The 24375-nt window shown below is 40.9% G+C and overlaps 5 protein-coding genes across 7 annotated transcripts; 2 read left to right on the forward strand and 3 right to left on the reverse strand.

Moving 5' to 3' along the window:
• Positions 1-2574: 2574 nt before the first annotated feature.
• Positions 2575-4547, reverse strand: LOC108142290. Its single transcript, XM_017266039.2, has 2 exons — positions 4193-4547; positions 2575-3285 (listed from the first exon to the last, which is right to left on the reverse strand). The coding sequence occupies exons 1-2, from the start codon at positions 4351-4353 to the stop codon at positions 3195-3197; spliced, it is 252 nt and encodes an 83-aa protein (XP_017121528.1). The 5' UTR covers positions 4354-4547; the 3' UTR covers positions 2575-3194.
• A 560-nt stretch (positions 4548-5107) lies between these two features.
• On the reverse strand, positions 5108-7697 carry LOC108142232. The gene has a single exon (XM_017265951.2). It carries the CDS (start codon positions 7540-7542, stop codon positions 5188-5190), a length of 2355 nt encoding a protein of 784 aa, XP_017121440.1. The 5' UTR covers positions 7543-7697; the 3' UTR covers positions 5108-5187.
• A 1398-nt stretch (positions 7698-9095) lies between these two features.
• Positions 9096-10832, forward strand: LOC108142181 (putative uncharacterized protein DDB_G0294196). Its single transcript, XM_041707861.1, has 3 exons — positions 9096-9133; positions 9345-9438; positions 9983-10832. The coding sequence occupies exons 1-3, from the start codon at positions 9096-9098 to the stop codon at positions 10709-10711; spliced, it is 861 nt and encodes a 286-aa protein (XP_041563795.1). The 3' UTR covers positions 10712-10832.
• A 495-nt stretch (positions 10833-11327) lies between these two features.
• Positions 11328-23895, reverse strand: LOC108142743. Of its 2 annotated transcripts, XM_041708097.1 has the most exons (5): positions 23240-23895; positions 16877-17123; positions 16676-16799; positions 14029-16493; positions 11328-13320 (listed from the first exon to the last, which is right to left on the reverse strand). In XM_041708097.1, the coding sequence occupies exons 1-5, from the start codon at positions 23792-23794 to the stop codon at positions 11492-11494; spliced, it is 5220 nt and encodes a 1739-aa protein (XP_041564031.1). In that variant the 5' UTR covers positions 23795-23895; the 3' UTR covers positions 11328-11491. The 2 variants fall into 2 exon arrangements, with proteins under 2 accessions (XP_041564031.1, XP_041564032.1); XM_041708098.1 differs by lacking the exon at positions 23240-23895 and having other exon boundaries at positions 16676-16818; positions 16877-17068.
• On the forward strand, positions 18034-22988 carry LOC108142744. Of its 2 annotated transcripts, none has more exons than XM_017266769.2 (3): positions 18034-18310; positions 21021-21279; positions 21848-22988. In XM_017266769.2, the coding sequence occupies exons 2-3, from the start codon at positions 21220-21222 to the stop codon at positions 22877-22879; spliced, it is 1092 nt and encodes a 363-aa protein (XP_017122258.1). In that variant the 5' UTR covers positions 18034-18310; positions 21021-21219; the 3' UTR covers positions 22880-22988. The 2 variants fall into 2 exon arrangements, with proteins under 2 accessions (XP_017122258.1, XP_017122259.1); XM_017266770.2 differs by lacking the exon at positions 18034-18310 and adding an exon at positions 20780-20938.
• Positions 23896-24375: the final 480 nt, after the last annotated feature.

The raw sequence follows: 24375 nt of genomic DNA on the forward strand, positions 1-24375 counted from the left end.
ATTGATTGAGCATATATCATACGAGCTGGGTAAGGCTAATTAATCAATTTTTCTCTAATTGGCAGAAAGTAATTGCATAGAAATTGATCAAAATTGTTCGAGCTTTGCGAATTCGCAAATAACACGTATACGACGCATGGGAAATGAAAAATCTCTCTTTCCCCTATCGGTGTGTAGCGAAGAGTGAAATTCAATTTGTTCCAACAGAGAAAAAAAAAGAAAATGAGCGAAATAGTTTCGGTCACAAAATCGCAACCCATAATTGCATTTCGCTTTAAAAAGGCTTTAAAATTATGCAAAACGCATTTGAGCTGCAGGCACGAACCACGACGACCATCCATGTCAATGACAGATACCAATCCTCTGAACCCCTCACCCCCTTTGGCCCCTCGGAGACGGCAGCAATTACAGCCACAACAAGTGAAGCGAAATTTGGCAAGAGCAAAGAAACCACCTCTTCCAACACACCCCCCTTGTCCAATCATATGGCACTTGAAAAAAATCATATATTTTAAAAGCTGAATCTAAAATTGAATTCGGACTTAAGGTTTAATACGATTTTTAATAGTACGCATAAATAATAATAAATATTTTGATAGTACACACAGCTTAACATCAAAAATAATTTAAACAAATTTATAAAAAATAAATCTAAAAAACAAAACAATATTAGGATTATTTTTTGTTTTAAATAAAAAGTTAATTACATTTTACATAAAAAAAAAACGTATTGTTTAGGTTTAAAAAATAGTATTTTTGGTAGTTTCGTTAATGTTTTTAATTTTTCAGGTAAAAATAGAATTTACTATTATTGGGGAGATTCTCTACAATTGTTTGTTTGATTTTACAAAAGTTAAATGGCTTAGTTGTACTGATCATAGTAAGATGTTGTTGGAAAAAGCATATAAATATATAAGTACAAAAAATGACAATAGTCCACACTGCCTACATTTAATATCGCACTTTTCTTCAAGTGTATTGCTCAGATTGTTGCAACTTGCAAGTGCAGTTGCCGTTGTTTCGCTGGCTCTGAAAATTCTTGTGCATATATAATTTTATGCTTATGCTCATGTTTTCCTTATGGAAATGTGAGATTTTACCACATAAGAAAAAAAAACACCAGAAGTACAAAAACGGGGAAACGAAAACACAGGCGACTTTGGACTTTGAGCTTGCCCATGTTTTTTATGCAAATAATGCGAAATGTATGGAAAGAATTCTGTGTGGACATACGACAAAGTTCAATTGTATCAAATTGGTGAAAAACGAACGTCTAAAAACCGTACGTCGGGCAGAAAAATAAACGAAAATCGAGTGCGACTCCATCAATCATAACCATCAATGAGAAATGTGCGGAGTAGAGCTAAACTTTGAAGTTTGCGGCATGCCGCATTCAGGGAAGAGCAATTTTGTGGTCCATTTCAATTATAACAGAGAAACAAGCAGGCCGCAAAATGTGGCAAGCAAATAGGCAAAAATATATCTGCAATAAGAGTTCATGGTGTGAATGTACCTAACAGTATTAGCAGGAATTTGGCCAAATAAATTCCAATTCGAACACGCCAAAAAACACATTTAAAAATTTCACTCGTAATTACCCAGAGCTGATCTCACTTTTCACTTGAATGGTATAAATATGTTCTTGTTATAGCCGAGTGCCAACTGATGTCACTGCCACTTTTAGCTCATTTATAAAATGCAGTTTACAATGAGGAAAATATGCAGCGAATAATCAGAAATTCACCACGGAAATGAGACATTTCTTGGCCCGTTTGTAAACTTTTTGATTGAAAGCCAAGGTCCTAGTGACTTTTTTATATCATAAGGCTTAAAAATAGAAATTATAGAAATGTCTTATCTTACCCGATAAGCGTAATCTAATCGCCATGCAGTTGGCAATTGAAGGTTAAGCTAAATAAATGCAGTATTATACTTACGAGTATATCCTCATATCCTAATCTAAATATTGTATTGGCACACACTTTTAAATTAATTAAATAAATTATTTGGGTCAGACATTTTAGCAGTGCTTAAAGCTGACATGTGGCCGGAATCTTTAAATCCACCCATCTGCATGCAGTGCCAAATATTCAGTATGCAGATATGCTAACGAGCAGACAAACAGATTTTGGCATGCTTGAAAGAAAGCTATTTTCGGAACCATTTTAAAACGCAGACAGACCATAAATTTATGGAGGGGGAATCAGAAGAGGTCAGATGAGCATGGAAGCCAAAATTTAGATTTATTAAGACGGCTTAAAAGTATTTAAAGTTTAAATCAACAATTTTGATATCCAATATGTTTCTAGAGGTCTTTCTACTGAAAACATAATGCTGAACTAGGAAATTAACAAATATATTTTATTTTCAATTTTTGTACGCATTTAATCATTAAAAATATAAGCGCTGGTATTTTCTATTGACAAGCGTTTATATTAACAATGTTTACAAAACTATTGTGACCAACCCTTTCATATTTACTACTTGTCTCCCTAAATGCCTGAAAAAATTAAAGGATTATTGTTTTCCTTAAAATATCTTTATGTTCTTCCCCCACAATTGAAAAAAAAACTATTTTAGATTATTCATTGGGAGATTATCATTTCGTGCTAAGACCATTTGCCAAATTTTTCATAACTGACATTGGATAGATGATTGCAAACATTGGGGATCAATTTGATGAATTTCACACGTATTTAGAAACTGTCAGATGTGTCAGCGTCGCGTCATTTGTCTCATTAAGCCATTATTTCCGCTTTTGATATAACTGACACTTCTCAAGAGCAATCTTGGCTCAATGTGTCGGGTGCCATGAATGACATCATGGATAGTTCTGCGATCGCTGTGCGAAGTAGTATAGTATTGTACTATATGTCTGAAGCGCCGCAGATCGCGCTCAATGACGCTGTCTCCATTAATCACAATCGTACGTATCAGAACCGCCGGAGACAACATCATCAATTGCAGCCGTACCCACGACCCACACAAAAAGATCACATATGCACTGGCACGAGGGCGAATTTCAATTTTATATAACATTTCGCGACATCTGATGAATGACTGGTGGATGGATGTGGTGGCGAAGGAGTCAATCAGTGGGCCAGGCGGTTGCAGACATTCGATTTAAATTGCTGCTTATACGGAACATTGTGATGGAGAACGGGTCATCTGTCTGATCTGCGGTTTTGTTGTCTCTACTTCAAGGCTCTGTCCTTGCCGGCACCAAAATACAGGACTGACCACGACTTTTCCGGTACATCGTAACCAATCTCCCGCTGGTATACGCTGAAATAATAAATATAATTTAAGTTATAGCCAATTATTCGCATTAATTTAGGGACACATTTCTATGTAATTGACATGCAAAACAAAAATAAAATCATTACTATGGTACATCTATTCAAATTTTGTACGATTTTAAACTTAATAAAATTTATAACATAATAAAAAAATATTGATTAACAATAATAATTTTTTGTAGCCTAAAATATAATTAAGTTTTAAGAACACCGTCTACGATTTTTGTGAAAGCACTTGTAAATAGACTTTAGCGAAATCTACAATTAATAAAAATAGTAATAAAGCCTATTTTATTTCTCTCATTTCGTTCTTTGTTTGCCATGTTAACTCTAAGATAAATATTTAACTTATATGCCTACTTAAAATTTAACAAAATCATAAATCTTTAAGAATCACTTAAAAAAACAAAATATCTCAAAACACGTAAACAAAATTAACAATAATTATTTTTAAAAATCACTTTTTGCTAAAAAAAAATAATTATTATTCTCAAGAATATTAAAAAAATAATAATTTTGTGATTCTCAAAAGTAAACATGCATGTTATTTACGGTTACTTTTTCCTAATAACTACAATTAATTGCATCAGATTATATATTCTTACTTAGTATTTTTCCACTTATAAATAGGCAATCAACTAGATTTAATAATAATCGGCTTTTATGATTAATTAAAATAAAAAATTAAACATTTTAATTTGATATGCATATTTAAACCCATTTCCAAAAAGAACGAGCACATATTCGAAAAATATCATATAATTTCAAGCATAGAATTTGTGAACCAAGAAGAATAACAGAACAATGAGCGTTTTCCCTTGTCTGCCAGCACATGGATCCCTCCAGCTGGTAGGGGAATATAAAGTTTAAGGTTTAAGTAAGTCCCAACTTACTTGGTTTCCGAGATGGCCATTCGGCGATGGTGTTCCGGAATGCAGGTCTGCTTGGGCGCCGGCTTCAGCTCCAGGGCAAAGTCACTTTCAGTTGGATCCATGGTCGCCACTTCGTCGTTGCCGCTGGAGCTACCGCACTTCGCACAGAACTGAGACGACATGGTCCGCTGTTCGCTTATCTTGGTTTTGGGCCGAAAGAGAGGCAAATCGGTCACTTAAACGGACAATTTACGATCGAGTTAAATTTATAAATCTAAAATTTACGTTCCCTTGAAAAGGTGACACTCAAAAAATGTATAATATTTTTCGTATTATTTGTGATATACAACTGAATGGGTACTTTCGATGTAACTAGTGTTATAAGACAGAAAACGCTAGGCATTGAAAACGTAATATAAAAAATTTTAATAAATAAAATCAGCGCAACCTTATCAATCCTTTATATATAGATGTAAGGATAAAAAAATAAATTTATTTTATTAATGCGAAAATCCCAGCTATACAGCTTCCAGGAAAGAAGGCAACAGAATATTGTGTTAATATTTTGAGGACGTTGATCATGAAGCCTAAAAGTATGCAAGATTTTTGATAAAATAAAGCGCACCAAAAACAACAAGAAAAATTTGGCTTTGCTCGCTTTATTAAGTTAAAGTTATACACTTATACTGATTCACATATATATATTATTGAAGCTAATGAATTTTTTTTTTCAATTTCGTAAAATGCAACAAAAATAAATACTTATAATATATATAGCTATAAACCAATATTTTTGTTGCTGAAAAGAACTGCATTAAATTATAAGAGGTTTATAAACACCAATTAACAATCATACTTGGAAAATTAACAGTTTATATATTTTTTGTTGTAGCTTATAGGCCCGCCCACTTGCCATTACTTAAAAAGCAACAAAAATTAATATTATAGTCTCTTGTATTTAGTAATAATATATCCAATTAGTACGATAAAATGTTGCCTTCGGTTGTGACCGATCCTCAATAGACCTGCACCTGAATGGCCAGGAATCGGCGTCCTTTGTCGGTCATCCGCTTGATCATGTGCATGGGCAGGATAATTGAACAGCCACTTTGGCAGATGGAACCCATTTCGTTGGGAGCCCTGATATCGTAGACATAGCTGGTGTTGGCACTAGCGCAATCCGCCAAATCGGGACCTAGGGTGGACCACGTCGAAAGCGTTGCCATCAGTTTTAGGTCCTGCGGCACCAGTCCGGTTAGCCAGAGGACGAAGAGCTTCCTATCGCCCTTCGGTTGTTTCCGGCTACTGGCTCCTACTTTCCGATCTCCACAAGAAGCCAAAACCGTGCTCAAATGGGTGCGGGCACTCATCACCATAACGGGCAGTAGATCGCACATGTCGTCGCCACCGGTGTTGAAGATCTTGTCCCGCACCAAATAAAGCATATGACATCTGGGCTGGTCCATCAGCGCCATGTTCGTGTCCAGAAAGAAGGTCTTGGTCTGCCTGGCTTGGATCCGCTCCGCGGTCAACGAACGGTGATCGAGCAGGAGGTGTTTGTTAAAATCGGAGACAAAGGACAGCCGATTGCAATCGGAGTCGGGGCAGCGGACTGGCAATCGGCAAATGTCAAGTTCCTTTGCCTTTTGCGGTTTTTTCTTGATCAGCTGGGCCAGTTCCTGCTCCTCACAGGCCACCGTGGAAAACTGTGCGTTGGGGGCTTTCAACTGGACTTCGTTGCCATCTTCCAGATTCTTGATTAGCTTCACCACCTCCAGGGGATCGTCAACGCAGCCAGTGAATCTGGCACGTTGCGCGGTGGACACCAAGGCCTGGATGCTGCGAGATTTGCACAATGGCCTCGATCGCTGAAGTCTATCCTGGGTATCGTGGACGTTGTGATTGTGAAAGCCGACGGTACGAGGAGTCGCAAATGGATTTCTCAGCTGAAAGGGCAGAGGTATATAGGTTGGTGACAAATCCTTCTCCCTGTTTTCATTGCCCTTCGGAGACGCAAAAGCTGTGTTGGATTCCATCTCTGCATCGCACTTGCTTTCAGTCGCGATTTCTGTGTCAGTTTCTAGAGATGGAGTATATAAGTTATGGCTGCCTAGATACTCCTGATCCTCAGCCTGATCCAGATCCTGATTCACATCCAGTTCCTTATACTGATCCTGATCCTCTCTCTTTACTTGCGGCACAGCCTGCTCGTGTAAGGTTTTTAAGAGCGTTTCAAACTTATCTTCCGTTATCAACTTTTTACGATCATCCATTTCGTTTTCCAGTTCTATTTTTTTTACCAGCCTAATATGAGCTCCGCCCCTTTCCCGATTACTTCGTCGGGACTGGGACCTACGATTTCTTCGCTCCAGGAGCTCCAATTCAGTTTTGGTTGCCTCACATTCCGCATCGAGCCTCGTCCGCATTGAGGTCAACCTACACAACTGCCGCCGTTTCTGATCGATCTTCTTCTGGAGCTCCACAGTGCTAGTAGGCTCACTGCTGGGCTCTACGCTCATCGGGCCACTGCCGGCGGAGAATCGATCGCTGGAATGAGCGGAACTCTCCGGTCCGGAAAAATCATCAGCAGCAAAGCGGCGCTGCAACTTCTTTATGTCCTTGAGGGTTAAACTCGGCCCTTGAGTATTTACGATTTTCTTAACAGAAGTTTCAGGTTTTTCACTTGTTTTCTTCAAGGGTCTAAAGGTTTTGGCATAGGGATTAGCCGCAGAAAGGCGTGGAGTCTGTTCGTCTGGTAGCCTTTGGCTTAGATGGCTGGGGGCAATTGATCGCAACCGTTCGACTCCCTTGACCTGCTCAGACCTAGGACTTTTGGATGAAGATGGCTTTCTCTCCTCCACTTTAACATTACTTGAGTTGCGAGGGGTCTTGTCATCATCGCTCAGGACTCGCGGACTCAAGATCACATTAAGTGGAGTTATCGGCGGTCGGGGGACATCCTCATCTGGTATCCGAGTTTTCGGGGCCATATGGCCATGTCGATTGGGCAGAGTAGTGAAGGATACCGCTCTTTTCGGAGGATCCATGGCCTCAACGGCCCAGTTATTCAGATGGTTAGCCAGACTGGCGGCCTGTTGGTTTTGGACAACCGTACGTGGATGGAGAGCACCTCTGAGGAGAGCAGCCGTCACCTTAACCGGCACCGGATCGATCGAGTCCAAAGTGTTGCTTATAAGTGGCTGGACGAAATCTTTATCAGCATGGCACCTTATAAAGAAGGTCAGTTCACCGCAGGAATTGCACCAACTGGAGCCGCCCTCTATGTAATCCTCTCCGGTGGAATGTAACTCGATGCCGGCGCGAAGACTTAAGCCGCTTCTTCGATTACCGCAACGACTACACTCGTACATACTCTATCCAGACCGGGATTGTGAATGGCCAGTTAAACACTTATAAAACAATTTATAAAAGCGCTACCGAAAAATATGTATAAAAACAGGTCACAGTTTTTGGTTCGGTTCCCATTAAAGGGAGTGTGAACGGTGTGAAAATGGAAAAATGTTTACAGTTGTGGGTTGAATTTTCACAACCTGACAACTAGATGGGGAAAATAGGTTTCACATCAAAACTCATGCTTTATGTGTTAAATGGTTTAAATAAAATATATCTATATATTATAAAAACATTTGACTTCATATATTTTTTATAAAACAATATTAGCACATATTTAAAAATACGGTATGAACTAGTTTATTAAAAAAACGTTATATAAATATTAATATAAAACCTATTAAAAAAACGTATCTAAACAATCAAAATCAAAATTAAATTATGCAAAGCAACTTACGTAAACATTACATTCTTAGAACTAATACTTTAAAGTATTGAAATAAACAACTTATATTTAAATAATTTTATCAAAACAATTTCAAAAAGTCTTCGACAATTGGAAATCAAAAAACTTATTTACAACTACACAATTAAATTAAGTAAATACTATTTTTAGATCCGTCCCTCGTTTTTATGCTAATTTTGAGAAAACAGCCATCACAATTATAAAACTGTAGTCCCTTGATTGTATGGGATTTTTTGCATGATTGGTTATTTACTTTTCCGGTCCGGCCCCTTGGAGATACGGAGACATCTTAGGTCAGGTGCTGGACCCATCCATTGACCGTGAAATCCGCACCCGAAGGTCAGGAGGGGACGTGCAAAAATCGCAGAGTGAAAAGCAAATTCGGGGAACCTTGGGTCCCCAGCCCAGCCATGCTCCAGTTTATACGCCTCGAGCCGGAGCTCTCGAGCGCAATTGAGATTGTCAAACGCCCCGTCAAGTGGCACCTGTCAGCAGGTGAAGACAGAAATAAAGAGAAAAGATACGCTAAAAATGGATAAACATGCGTTTAAAAATGGTGATGATTGAATACTCTGTTTCTGTAATATATTAACTTAATAGTGTTTCAGGTTGATTTCTATACACTTTTTTAAAAGTTTGTAATTTTTAAGCAAAATTGTAATTTATTCAAATCTTATTAAATTGAAATCGTTTTAATATTATTATATTATTTTCAAAAATATATAGATTAGATTAGCTAATTAATCTATTTTATTTATATAACCCTAAAAATTATAAATTTTTAAATATGCATTAAGAATATTCCAAAAATATAGTATAGTAATGATAATATATATATGCATTTATATTTTATATATAACATTTAAAGCACAAAATAAACAATTTTATTTTCAAAAATTGAACTTGTTTATAGATAACATTTTTTATTTTAATAAATGTTAGCCTTGCCGAACATACCTGTAGAATTTTCTTTTCATAAAAAACAAACTAGATTACTTACTTTAACTAGATTACTTCCTTATAGGTAACAAAAAATCGTAAATACTCTATGGAAGGGTACGAAAATGGCCAAAAGCGGCTTAAACTGAGTCCAATTGAGGCTTCGCTATGGCTTGGCTTGGATCGGATGGGATCGGATTGCTTTGGTTTGCTTGGCGGCCAGTGGCGATGATTCAGCTCGAATGTTTGGGCATTTAGGCATTTCGAATGTTTATTTGTTTGACTGTTTGTTGAGATGCGCCAAATAAAAAAACAAAACCAAAGCAAAAAAAAAGAAAACCGACGACAAATCGATGGTCTTTGCAAATAACGGAACCCGCCTCTAAGCCCACTGTTTGAACTTATTGACTCTCCCAGCCGAAGGTCTCCTCTGGAGCTGTACTCGTATAAATATCATCACTTCCAGCTGTTTCGACATCAGACGCTCCACAGCCAAACATCCAACAAGATGGTAAGTAGTCGCAAAGGGTATTATAAGGCCCAAAAAAAAAAAAGGATTGCAAGGAGTATAGGATAGCACAAAAAGGCTTATTGAAATCTCATATTATAATTTATTTCTGTTTTAAGAATACAGAAATTGGATTATTTCTGATGAATATCCTTTGCAAATTGAAAAATTTATCTGTCACAAAAATTAGAAAAACAAACTTTACGAAATATTTACAATTTTGTTTTGTTTAACATGTTAATATAATTTCATAGATATCATAAACTCAAAGTCATTATACATTGTAAAATTTTAACACCAAGTATTGGACAATTATACTGATTGTCTTTTAAAGTAAAAATATATTAAGTAGTTAATATAAATAAATAAAAGAGAGAAGATAATGTCCAAACTTAATATCCTGAAATTACTACTAAGACTCATGTTCTAAAGTGCCGTTTTCATGTAAATTTTCGCTTTTAAAATTTGTTATCATGACCAATAACATGTTTGAATCCATTTTAATGCTAAAATCATATATAATGTAATATATATTCTTCTCATGCAGAAAACCTTCTGCCTGACCCTCGCTTTGTGCGCCTGCCTGGCCGCCGCGGATGTGTCCCATCTGCAGCCCAGCAGCAGCTACCTTCCTCCTCCTCGGCCGGAGCACGCTGTGTCCATGAGCATCGAACAGCAGGAGCTGCGAGAGCTGCCCGAGCAGGTGGAGTATATGCGTCCGAACGAACAGGGTCAGATGGAGGCGATGCCCAGCAGCCTGCTTACTCCGCCCGCTCCCTCGGACCAGGAGGAAGCCATGCCCTCCACTCGCTACCTGCCTCCTGCACCTGCACCTGCACCTGCAGCAGTGCCTGTTCCAGTTCCTGCCCAGATGGATGCCGAGCCCATGATGATGCCCCAGATGGAGATGATGGCTCCTGAGGAGGCCGTCATGGAGAAACTCCAGCAGCAGCCACAGCCCGCCAGCCGTTACCTGCCCCCCGCACCAGTTTCCCAGGAGCAACTCACCTACCAGCAATACCAGGAGCAGATGCAGCAGATGCAACAGTTCCAGCAGATGCAGGAGCAGCAGCAGGTGCAGGAACAAGAGCCTCAGCAATTCCAGGATCAGCCAGCCGAGGAGCAGCAGATGCCCTACATCCTGGATGTCCAGCAGCCCATGGCTCCATCCGATGCGGAGACCCAGGAGCCACTGGAACCAGAGCCCGCCCACGAACTTCGTGCCGATGGCTATCACTACAAACAGGCCGAGGAACAGCGTCGTCTGCGGCATTAAGTCATCCAGAAATGAGTCACCGCCTGACGACATCGAGTCACCGGACCATGCGTCATCCGATCGTTGTTAAATGTTTAGCTTAGTTCTTAGAGACCCGATTAAATTTCGACTTTGAAGAGTATCTGCGTTTGATTATTTCTGGCTTGCTTTTATTAGTCACGTAGCGGGTAAAGCGAATCATTGTTTCCTATACATGGAAATATTGAAAAAATGATTAAACAGGCAGTAGAATGAAATACCATTCGAGTAAATCTTGTGTTTTTGTCTAAAGCTTTAAATTTTTTATTAATATGGAAATTCAAAATCTTTAGTTAGGGTTTATACCTATAGCGCCTATAAATTTTAAAGTTTACAGCTCTGGACAATTAATATTTTTAATCAGTAGAACCCATGTACTCAATTAAATATTCAATCTTAATGCTTAAAACAATGCATATTAAATTGTATGATTTAATAAAAAAAGTTGCTACATTTCAAATTAAATTTAAATTAAATTGTTAGATGTTAAAATCAATTGTGAAAATAGTCAAATTCGTTACAAATTTGATATATTTGTATATTTAAAAAAACCGCTGGGGATAAAAATCAAAAATAGAGTAAAAAACAATTAAATTGATTACGTTTGTTTTTCCAGTGTAGCCATTTATTGTAAAAGTGTTTATTCAAAAATAAATGTAATGTTATTTTAATTTCTTTTCCATAGATATTATCCAAACAAATAGTAACTAATTTTCAGCGTCTGACCGAACGAATACCAAACCCATCTCCTCCTGCTCCTCATCAAGGTCCGCCCTCTTCGTCGCCGCCCTCCTCCTCCTCGTTCTCGACGGTGGCTCCCTCGCGCAGCATCTCCACCTTGTGGATGCTGAAGTCGATGTTGTAGAAGGGCACGTTCAGGGTGACCACCACGCAGTAGAGCAGCACCTGGAGGTGGCGGGTGCGCAGCATGTAGGAGGCGCCCTGTTGCTTGGGGAACAGCGGGTGGTCCTTCTCCTGGCAGTCGTACATGAAGTATCCGCCATCGTGGCCGGGGCAGAACCCAATCGCCAGCGACCGCTTGCGCACACTTATTATTCCGAATTGGTAGTGGCTGAAGAAGTAGATCAGAGCCTCGGAGAGATTCATCCGGTTGAAAGTGGGCACCCGGTAGAGTTTGCCGTAGCAAACATGCTCGATGTGCACCACAAAGTTGATGGTGTCCATGGAGCAGTCGATGTTCAGGTTCTCCAGCGAGAACTCGTAGTCCTCCTTGCTGATCTGATCGATGCTCTCCTTGAAGTAGGTGTTTCCGCTCACAACGATGGTGTCCAGGAGATGGGGGCTCCAGTCCATCAGCCGGTACACACTGGCCGCACAACAGGCCATCACATAGCAGCCCAGGTACTGACGACCCCTCACATCGTCCTCGAAGACTGGAGCCTCGGGATGCAGGTTGCCCCATAGCGACCACAAACGCCCCTCGATCTCGATGTCGAACTTCTTGATCTTGCTGACCGGCAGGTTGCGATACTTGCCAGCCGTATTGCGTCGATTGAGCCTGCTCCAAACGGGCAGGCAGTTCTCCAGCTCCAACCATCCAAGGGATTCGTTGGTGGCACAGATCTCGTACTCCGGTCTGCCGTACTGCTTGTTGCTGCAGGTCATCGGTATCGAGAGATCGGTGAGCAGCTGCAGGATTCTGGCATTCGGTGCCGCCTTCTTGTGCGACAGCACATCCACCACGAAGAACTTGTACAGGTTCTTCTCCTTCCAGTTCTTGGCCGCACTGCGCTCATCGATGTACTTGATCACGGAATCCACATCGTAGAGCAGAACCCAGGAGGCCGTGTTTCGTTCGGGCCAACGCTTTGGGCCCTTGGGACAGCGCTTCTTCTTTCTGCCTCCCTCCTCGTCACCCTCGTCCTCCTGCTCCTCATCTCCGCCTGGCTTCTCCATGCTGCCATAGGGATCGAACAGGTGGAAGAACTCGTCATGGTAAATGGCATAGCTGCCGTTGGGCGTGAAGATGATCATGTATTTGCGCAGATTGAGCAGTTTGCCGAACTTTTTCTTGAATATCATGAGACCCACTTCCGGAGTGCCGGGTTTCTTCACCGGAGTTGGAGTCCACATGCCCGCTGGCTCAAAGCACCGGATCCAGATGTCAAACTCATAATCGTCGATGGTCACGTGGCGAACCACGCGTTCGAACACCGATTCCAGTTCACAGACCCCCGTGGAAATGGCCTTGGCATTGTTGATCACCCGGTCGATGCGGTAAGAGTTCCATTGATTTAATGGACGCAGGGAGCAACTAATGATGGCCAGGGCGGAGGCGAAGTAGCACGGCTTGATCGTCTTGAAGGACCCCTCCTCACGGCCCTCGAGCGCCAGACTGCCTTGGATCTTGAAGTTGCAGTCCTTTTCGCGCATCCTGTAGCCAAACATAATGGGACGAGGTTTGTATGCGCGACGAAGTTCCTTCGGTAGCTTCTTGCCAGGGCGGTGCTTCAACTCCACCTCCTCCTCGCCCTCGCCTTCCTCTTCGCCCTCCTCGATGCCGACCATGTCCTCCTCCTCGTCGCCCTCCCCGCCTTCGCCCTCGTCGATGCCAATGTCTCGGTACTCCGCTGTAAAGGATGTTCGAAGGCGTTAGAATAAGTGGTATTCAATAGAACAGGTTAATTTCAATAAAACTCATTAAAAGCAACTCTGGTTTTTATACAAAGATGTAATCCTTGTTAAATAATATACCCAAAAAAACCACCACTACATAAAATACCTCATAAGAAGTATTTTAAAACATAACGACAATTTTCTCTTTTCTATTTTCCCATAAAATGTTTAGCAATGTTTACTACTCAAAAATAAATAAAATTTTATTATTGTTCTAACTTCTTTTTGATGGGGACAACAATTATAAGGTCCTCAAAAATCTTATTCATCAAATGATTTTCAAATTGGGCAAATTGGGACTTAATTTTGGTCCTAAAGAAAATAACTCAATTGAGCAGCAAAATAAATCAAAATAATAGTTATTTTAATAAATAATTCATTAACAGATTATAAAAACTAATTATTTTTATTACTTAACTAAATTAATTTTGGGCCAAAACCAAAAAACTTTTTGTATGCAGAAAAATAAATCATATTAATTTTGTTTGATTTTCCATTTTAAGTGATTGATATTTTGTTAAGAAAAATTGATGTTCATTATTCAATACAAAATTAAAAACTAAGAAAGATAGAATGGACCACAAAATAAAATTAAATAATGGGTAGAGATCGCATTCTTAAATTAATTTTTTTGGGTAAAATATTCATTAATAGTTACTCACGTTTCTTTCCAGCCTTCCTGTCCATGTGCTCCTGTTTGGCCTTGAGGAACATCTGGATGCGCTCGTCCTCCTTCTGCAGCTCCTCGTCGATGAAGCGCATCTTGTCCAGCCGCTGTTCCCGCAGCTTTTTCTGCCTCGCCGTCTCCTGTTTGACCTCTTTGTCATCGTCCTCCTTGCGCCAGGGTCGGAATCTGCCGTGAAGGTTATTATCCACCATCTGGATGCAGGCCACGATGAAGTTCATCACTGAGCAGCCCTGCGGATTGCAGCCAAATTCGATGCGTTTGATCAGAGCATCCAGCTCCACGAAGCGGAGGAGGCAAGCTGGACCAGATCCACCCTTTCGATAGCCGATGGCATTGCAGGGAAAGCCAATGAACATGTATACAAAGTTGTAGCGCTTGAAGATCACACAGGAGAAGCGTTGGCAAACGAGGAGCAGCCTGTTGTTATCCACCAGCAGGTCCACCAACACCTGGCGCAGAGGAACCATGGTCGAGGACTTCACAACCTTCTTGACCTCCAAAGAGAAGTTGCTCTCGCCAATGGCTATATCCGGTAGTTTCTTGGCCAACAGACAGGCCAGGATGTACTCGTAGTTCTGGTAATCATCTCCAAAGCTATTTGCCGACTCCAAAGAGAATTCAATGAGTTCGGCATTCCAGGTGGAGAGTTTGTACTTGGAGGAAACGGCCATGGCCACCAAGCCGGCCAGTAGACCTCCAAGTTTAGCCATCTCCTCGTCCAACTGAGGAAGTTGCGTGGTGCCCACAATGATCCAGGAACCATCTGGCAGCGCCTTGAAGTTGCTCTTGAGAGCCACCTCCTCCTCCACGGTGAGCACCCTCTTCAGGTCCTCCTCCTCCTCCTGGCCCAGTTCATAGCCTCGCTTGATCTTCAGCCGCAGGGCCTTTAGGTTCTCCTGATCCGAGCGCAATAGCACCTTCTGGGCTGGCTTGTACAATTGTGGTCTCTTTGGCTGCGGTTCCGGCAACTCCTTGATGATGCTATTAATGATCATGTTAATCAGTTCCTCCACCATCTCCTTCTCATCGACGGTGGGGAAGCGTTCTTCCTCCGGAATGCTCTCGATGCTCTTCTTCTGCTTCAGCTCCGGTGCCGGCGGCTCATCCGTGAACGTGGGCAGACCCATCTGCAGACCCGGGAACTTGTTCGTTTGCGGTGTCATCACCTGCAGCGGTCGGATGCAGCCAGTCCGTATGCCATGGATAAAGAACTTGCCACCACGGCGCATCTTCAGCGCATTCATGTACAGCACACGGACGAAGGAGTCAAAGGTGGCGTGCATTTGCAGCACAGCCAGACCCTTGATAGTGTAGTCGTCGGGATCCACCACCAGACCCGTTCGATTCCGCCGGAAGGGATCGAAGACATAGAAGAACTCCTTGTCCCGCCACAAAGCCAACACCGAGTTGTCGATCTGCAGCAGGGCCGATGGCCACTGGGGCATGTTGAACAACTGATGCAGGGCCATCGTTAGCTGTGACTCCAAATAGTTCTTGCAGTCCGCCACATGGCCATTGATCATAAACGGATGCTTGCGAACCGTTGCCTTGAAAGCACCCATGAGGAACATCTCCGGCAGATCCACCACATTCAAATGGGGCTTCTTGTTCTTCCAGCGCTTGCCATCCAGACGGAACTTCTTGCGAAGGGTTTTGTAGTAGGCCACACCATACCTAATGATGTCATCCACAGTGCCCGGTTTCCAGAGTTTGGCCAGCTCGAATTCGGAGTAAATGAGAGCTATCAGGGAGACAACCAACGAGGCGTTCTTCTCGTTCCCGGAAATGGGCTGATGAATGCCACCCGTTGCCGCTGTCTTAACCGCAAAGTTCTCATTGACCACCGCCCAGAGTTTATGGTACTCCTCGTTCTCCATCGGCCTCAGAGGCGGCTCCTTAAGTTTTCCATACTGAGTCAGAGCTATCTCAAAGATATTGAACTCATCCTGCGGCTGCAGATCACTAAACTTGATGATCAGGTGCACCAGGTGCTCCGTGTAGCGGGTGGCCATCAGCGAGCACTTGCCCTCCTCGAAATCCCGCTCGCAGTTTTCAGCCCGTCCATTGGGATCGAAGATATAGTACGAGTTCAAGCAGCGCTTCCAGATCAGTAGGAAGAGATCGCGGGACGTGAGGATGCAGGCATTGTACTTGGAGAAGAACAGCGATAGGGCCTTGAACATATTCGGCTCGTTCTTCAGCAGTCCGGAAAAATGAATCTTGATCTCCACGGCGGCATCGCGTTCTACCACCTGCTGAATGATATCAAAATCGTTCGTCTCCGACTTATAGTTAAGGCTAGCGCTCTTTTTGGTCAACTTCACGCCGCGCTTTAGAATACCGTCCATGGTGCTTGCCGTCCAGAAATCGGGGTTCAAGCGGAAGCTCTCCACAAAGGCCACTATAAGGGCACCGATCTCACTGGGCCTATTATAATATCTGGTATCAAGTAAGGATTGAGGTGAAAAATTGGTTATACAACGAGTCTTTACTTAAATCTATGTATTTATTTTATTCTTATATTAATAAAATTCACAACAAACTGATGGAAGGTCTTCAATTATTAAAATGTTAGTGAGCAAATAACCAAGAACTAATTAAGCTGTTACGTGATCACTTACTGCAGTCGGTAGGACTCCTGCTTTGGTTCGGGATAGATGTTTCGATTTCCAAACACAATCTCCGCGGTGAAGGTTTTTTCCAGCTGCTGAGGTATGTTATAGAGCGTAAGTTCGCCGTCGTTTTCTGCAAAATTTCGATGAAGCTAGATTAGAATAGCCAAACTCTGAAGGAGGGAAATATCTTCGCCGTTAAGTACAAACCATATTTGGGTAAGGAAGCGGAGATGAACTCCTGGTCAAGTTCCTCCTCGCGCTTCTGGTAGCCCACATTCCAAGTCCACAGATCCTGTGGACTGCAGCCCTCGATGATGTCGTAGGTCTTGAGATTCTCGCCCTCTAATCCCTCTTGCAGGACACGCGGATTGTAGGAGGGGAAGGGCAGAACCTCCAGGGGGCCCACTTCAGTCTCGTTTAGGTAGATGCGACTCTTGGGGCGCTTTAGCTCCAACTGGGCAGGGAAAAAAATTTAATAAAAATTAATATATTATCATAGAAAGTTCATACAAAGATCAACCAAATATCATAAATTCTTATTTTTAAATGTTCTATAGTTAAGCAAAACCACTTATGTTAGTGACATTTTAGAGCACTATTTCTATATAGAAGTATGCAACTATATAAGCTAATTTTGAATTTCAAAAGACATTTGAAATTTAAAGTGAATTACAAATTCCAACAATCAGAAAATCTTCAAAACTAAATAAAGATAATAATGTAAAACAAATAAGGTTGTTATTGATATTCTAAACGCTTCTAAAACAATAGCAAATTATTAAACCAATTCATTTCCATTTCATCCCTTGTCCCTTACTATTTCTCTGTGTGTGGGGTGTCAACAAAAGGTGCAGTTAGCCACAAATAAAGTTAGGATATGCCAGTCAAGTGAATTATTCAGAGACCCAATTGTCTTGGCCGGCGATTGGGTAACATATGGCCAGTTATCAGCGCTTGGCTCTGTGCAAGCTCTGTGCTTTCACTCGGCGACTCTGTTTTCCTGGCCATGGCCATAAGCTTTTAATGCGGCTGAAAATAGCACGCATACGCCACCGATGCCCGACGCCCCGTATATAGGAGGCGTCGTTTGTGTTTGTCTTGGTCTTGTACGGTATGTACGGGAGGCCTGTTTTACTTTTATTTTTTTCTTTTTTTTTCTTCTGTATTTTTCTGCGCTCATCAAGAAGTTAGTAAGCGGCATAAGGTAAGCACGAAATGCCAACTAGACTGACTATAACGACCTGATGTCGCCGCGCTATATGCGGTGCCTATGTGCATGTGTGTGGGTTCGGGGTGCGTCCGTATAAGTGAGTGTGCCTCTATGGCTGGCTGGCCACGATGACGGCCACCAAACAACAGAGGCGTCCCATCCACAGAGCAGTAAACAACGAACAGCGCTTAGTGCCACATCACGGAATCTTATCGCTCTCGTTCGTTGGTTCGTTCCAATAACCAAAAACCCAACCAAAACCGACAAGCCCGAGACCAGAAACCCGGACCCCCGAGCAAATACGAAGCTGTCTCGGCTGCAGAACAAACAAGTCATCTAGTAGCGTGCTGCAGCAACAATAACAATAGCAACAGCAACACCAACAGAACAGAAATCGAGACACATAGTACTGGGGCGACCAGGTGAACCAGGTGAGCGGCGCAGTATCGCGCAGTTATAGCATACGACCACGTCAATACCAATACCAATACCAATGCCAACACCAAAACGCAGTTGCCAACAGCACAAGTCGGTTCCACTACGCAACCCTCTCGAAAAATAGGCGCGCTGGCAAAATGTCAAACTAAGTAGGGTTACGACGGGACGAGAAGGGGGGCCTTGGCTGTTACAGGAATTGCAGACGGCAAGATCTTGCCAAAGACAGGTGTATTGGGATGGGCTCGAAATTATAGCTCTTAATGGCAAAGCATTTGATACCGATGTATTTGTGTTTACATATATAATCTTATAAGCATTAAACTGAGGGAAGATCTACGAGTTTTCCTTTTATTGATAATAATATAAAATTAAATCTAGCAAGATCCTAACCAGAACAGGTTGTATCTGAGTTTAAAGTTGTCATTAAACTATTTTTTCAATTTAAATAAATAACGAAATGTTATACGTGGCCAAAAAAGATGGCTACCCCTAATCATACCAGTCTAGGTATAACTATTTTTTGTTAATTAGGATAAATAAAATTAATATTATATTATTTTTATGCTTAAAGTATGCATTTGTTAAAGATTCTGGGACGTTTTTGTTTTGCTATAAAAAGGTTTCGACATTTGCAAGCAATAAAAGAAGCCACGTATGCTTAATTTGAAAAACCTAAAAGGAACTGATGACGTAATCAATTTAAGGGCAGCTGTTTTATTCAAAAAACGCTCAGGCTGCAAAATCCGCCTCGGTGATGACTTTGAATTCGAATTAAAATTGTTATTTACCAGGTGCAGCTGCCCAACGAAACCCAGATATTCATTTGTACATATACAGCTATAAAGTGTACAGCAAACATACGACCGCAGGTGGCGTTCCTGGAAAAGGCAAAAGTTGCAGAACCAGAGACACATAGTTTTCAAAAAGAGATCCTATTTTTAGCTCACATTACCTATTTCGAAGGACCTATTTTGACATTCAATTTGAAAGTAGCTTGTGATAAAACGTCGTGTCATAGTGCTAGAGAGCTTTAAAAATTTATAAATATAAAAATATAAATATAAATACATAGCTCGCTTATAGAAGTATAAGAGTACTGACTATAAAACATTTGTTTTATTCATATTTTATTTGGTCAGCGCTCTGGTACACACCAAAGATCTTAAATGAACCCGAATTGCTTTATGTCTATTGATAAGACTTTAGCTATGAACCCCAATTGAACATTAGAGCGTGTTTCTATCACTTCGAGTAGCAAATGAACCGTTCATAGAGTAGACAGGCTCTTATCTCAAGCACAAAGTTAATTAGCCAAGATAAAGAGAGGTTTCTGCAGAGAGCCCATCGAGTAGGAATCGGATTTTAATCGTTAACCCAGCCTATAGCCTTTACCACCCCCTCTGGCCAACTCCCACAAGAGCAAGCGAGTCGTAACAAACAACGTACGCGGCAAAACGCAAACGCAAATGACACAAAAGCGAAGTGACTGCAACCGCACAGCTTTTGCATATGCACAATGCACGATGCACCAGACCAACAAAGCTCACAGGTGCGGTCAAAAAAATAGTGGTAATAGAAGGGTTTTAATATTTTAAGATTTCCATACACTCTTAGTAATAAGAGCAGCAGGATAGTATTTTCGTTCTACACGGACGGTTTTTGATTTAAACTGTCAATTTTACCAAAAAAAAATCCAAACGGTTGTTCATATTTTTTTAACAAATTTAGTTTTTAAATGCCCAAAAGTTCTTAAAGTTTACATTTGACTACAATTTCAATTTTATCTGACTGCATTCTTGCTCAAAGAATCAAGAATTTATAATGATGTCAGACTTTAGTACAGTTTCAACTAAATTGATTGATTTATTTTTTTGTATTTTCTTGAAATTAACACAGGAAAATACAAATCTGCCAAATTTTTAAAATGTAAAACCTGATTTCCTATGATTATACAAAAATGTAATGAACTAAGTAAGATGTGTGCCGATGTATTTGGCACTACATGTTTTAATAATATCTGTTTCTATTTCTACGCCAGCAATAGTCATTTGTGGTATTCTAAATATTCGTTTCCTTGATTTTCTGTACCCAAGAAACAATTCTTATCTGTTTGATGTCTTTTCAACCCAAGATTAGCAATCAGTTGAGCTAAGACCTTTCTCAAATGGTTTAACTCTTTTCTGGTTTAATATTCTGCAAAGATACATTTTTTGCGTTATTCTTAAGTAAAAAATCCTGTTATGACCTCTACAATGCAAAATTAATAATAGATCTGTTCAACTAAGACATTTATTAAGTGTTTTTTTTGCTGTAAACATATTTCCTATTAAACTCCACTATTATTTTGACCTCAACTGTGCAACAGTAACAGCTGCAAGTGTCGTTTGTGTTGCTACAACAACAAACGCCTTGCAAAGGGACTGAGCATAGTGAACCGTTTTTATTTCATACGGAGCGCGCAAAGAACGCACACACACACGCGCAGAGCAAAGAGCGGAACCAAAAAAAACAGGGCACACAAGTGTTATTACTCAGTAATTGTAAAAATATCAGAGTCGCAACAACAAAAGCTATTAGAGTCAAAGCGAATTTGAGAACGTGCTGTGCCAACACTCATAAAAGTGACTAATAACAATTTTCTATTTGCATGGGCAGTATTAATAATGCTTTTATTTATGTTTTATTGATATTTCTTTGTGGCAGCTTCAAAAGGAGTTACACACACACCCGTTTACTAGCTCTCTCTGACGCACGATCTTTGTGGCGAGAGAGAGGCCACCACACAGCGCAATTGGCTGAGTGTGAAGGCTGCTGCGCAGTTTGCAGAAAAGAGGAATAGGAGGAGGAGGAGATAAGGAAGGAGCAGAAAACTAGTTAAAAGTTACTTAAAACTACTATTGAAATGGCAGCTATAGCGGCATTACCAACGGCGACGCTGCGGCGAAACAATAACAACAAAGGGGTAAGTATTCAGAAGTGGAAGCCAGATATGTTTGTATGTTAACTTGGCCTTAAAGCGGTCCGCTGAGGGTGGATTTTACAACTGGCCTCAAGTGTACACGCGGCCGTCAGACAAGCACGCGCCTAAGCTGGAAGCACATATGTACATACATATGTATTGTATATACTTATGTACATTTGTAAATACATAAATTTGCATGAACTTAAGTACATATACATATAGTACCTATGTATATTTACCCCTGAACAATGTGCTTTGAAACGTAGAATTTCTTTATAGCATGATCATTTGAATTATTTTATTCTTTAAAGGACATTTTTATACTTTGACAACTAATTTTTAATGTTTTAAAATACATAATGTATCTTTTTTAGTGAACAGTCTTTTAAAGTATTAAAATACTTCTAGCCTATGCCGATTATTCAAACAAAAACATTAAATCTTTAAAAAAAAATTTTGTTTGATTTAAGGAGATATTGTTATTATTAACCTACTACGTTTTAGTATAAGCTATACACTTCCGGCATGATAAATTGGTACTGATCTTATACTACCTTCCTTTCTTTAGGTCAAATCCCGTCGCAATGAACGCAATATTTTAACTTTTTACGAAAAGATTGCCGTGATCCGTTACTACGAGGAGACAAATATCTCAAGGAACAGTCTGGCCAAGATGTTCCACTGCTGCGCCACCCAAATACGTCGCATCCTGGACAAGAAAAAGGACCTGCTCCAACAATTGGCTAGCTTGAGCGAAGCGGATGCCTCTATTATAATTGAGGAGATGACTCGCAAGCGTCGCAAGTTTGAGATGAGCGCCATTAGTTTCCTTTTGCACGAGTGGGTGGAAAGATGCATCCAACTCCATTTGAACATCAGCATAAGGAACCAAAAACTGAAGGAAACGGCTTTGCGGATGGCGGCGGTTTTGAACCTGCCATCGTTTAGACCATCCTATCGCTGGCTAAACCGATTCCGTGGAAAGTACAAGTACGAGGCGGATGAGCTGGGCTACCAAGGCGAGAATCCCTTAAATCAGGATCTGCCCGTCGAGGAAATCATTGTGGAGTTTAAGCATGCACTACCAAACTTCATGCAACGGGAGCTGGCTGATCCGGCTGAAGACGCTAGCAAGGGACTGCTCAAACCCGACTTTGTTAATCTTTCCAGTGAGAACAGTCTGATGTCCGATCACCTCGAGGAGGATGATGAAGTGGAGATGGTAACCTGTGAACCCAGCATGATGCCCTCGCCAGCCAGCTCACCAGAGGAAGAGGAGGAAGTTTTCTCGCCGCAGGAAGACCAGGAAAGCCCGGATGATGATCAGATGAACGCCGGCACCAGCACCCTCCTAAATGGCGTATTCCCCCATCTGGCCATTATCCATCAGTTCGCTCTGATGAACTCAGACATCCAGGCACTGGAGCTCATATCTCAGCTTGGCGTCCACATGCAGCAACAGGCTGTCTCAGGAGCGTATCACACCCTGTCGCTGGCGACGAGCGGAGAAGGTCAAACGGATTCGGGGACGAATTCCCTGCCCGAACTGCCACCGGGCAGCATCTATGCGGACATCGATGACATCGAGTTGATCGAGTAGGAGTCACCAAATACCAACTGAAACTAAGCTAGCCTAAGCCTCAATGCCATAAAAAGTCGTTTGTTATTTATGATTATTTCAAAACACTTAATAAAAGTACTTAATAAGATTTTCGATTTGTATCTTAAAGCTATAATTTCGCTTTTAATTGGATGTACGTCTTTACGATTACATGCTATTTATTCATTTAAAACTCAAATCGGATTTGATTGATTTCAAAACAAATAAAAAAAGCACTGCTTATGATGTAAACTTGATAATTCCAAGTTCGTATGATTAATATTTATATATATTTTTTTTTGGGGAACTAAAACTACTTATAATTTGAAGGAATGAGAAAAATAAAATCTTTTCGCTTACCATGCGCTTATCAGGAATAATGATCATGTCCGAACTGCACTCGGGAGTGGCTAGTTGTGGCTTGACGTCTCCCTCTTCCTCCTCCTCCCCCTCTTCGGCCTGCTGCTCCTCCTCGCCCATGTCCATGGGACTGTTGAGAACCACCAGGTCCTTGGGACATGTCCTTTCGACTCTGGCGTCGTGCTCGACCAGGCCGAAATCCTTGCGGGCTGCCAGCAGACGTTCTCGCATCTCGGCGTGCGTTTTCAGCTCCGCAGCAGTACGCTGAGGTACGATGCACATGGTGTAATCGTCGTAGAGGGCACAGCGTTTCTTGTATGGGCGAATGAAGCGAGACTCCTCCGCCTTTTGGTGGATGCGGCGCAGCTCATCCTCGATGGTCATCACTTGGGAGATCGTGGAGTTAGGGGGCTTCTTCGGGCAGACACGATCGCGTGGTGGACAGTTTTCTGCCTTCCATTCCGGCGACGTTTCGTTGCCCAGATAGGTCCGCACCTCGTAGGGATTCGCCGAGGGACTGCATTCTGCATTTACTTCCACGAATTTTTTCAACATTTTTGCAAAACACTAACGATTTTGCAGGGTTGAGAATAAAACTAGTAATTTTGTAGCACGACACGTTCGTTATGTTTTGAAATAGTCTCACAAATAATAGGTTTCAGTTTGGAGGTTAAAACAAAAGCAAGGATTACTACAAATTTAAAATGGATTTAGAATAAAAATTTATAAAAAGCCACAAATAATATAAAACATTGTTAAAGATTAGAAGGAAATAATTTGGATATTATTTGTTATTTTAAAAGGGTAAAAAAAATTAAAAAAAAAAAACAAAAACCGAATTTTGCGTCTTTTTTAATTTGTAAAACTAGTTAAAAATAAAAAAATTTGAAATCCTTCTTCCCTTAAATATTTATTGCCATTTTGTGTGTTTGTTAAAATGTTGAATCATAGCTTCTGGAGCAACCCGTTGTTGAATCGATAAAAAAGTGAGTAATATTTTTAATATACTTTGTAAAGATTCATAAATTTGATTATGCTGATCTGCAGGAACGAATAGCTTTATCTTATTAAATTACACTGTTTTACCGTAAAATTTTTACGAATTTAAATATCCCGCTTTAAAAACCATTCACAAT

Source organism: Drosophila elegans, unplaced genomic scaffold (genome assembly GCF_018152505.1).
Source record: "Drosophila elegans isolate 14027-0461.03 unplaced genomic scaffold, ASM1815250v1 contig_208, whole genome shotgun sequence".
NCBI classification, from domain to species: Eukaryota; Metazoa; Arthropoda; class Insecta; order Diptera; family Drosophilidae; genus Drosophila; species Drosophila elegans.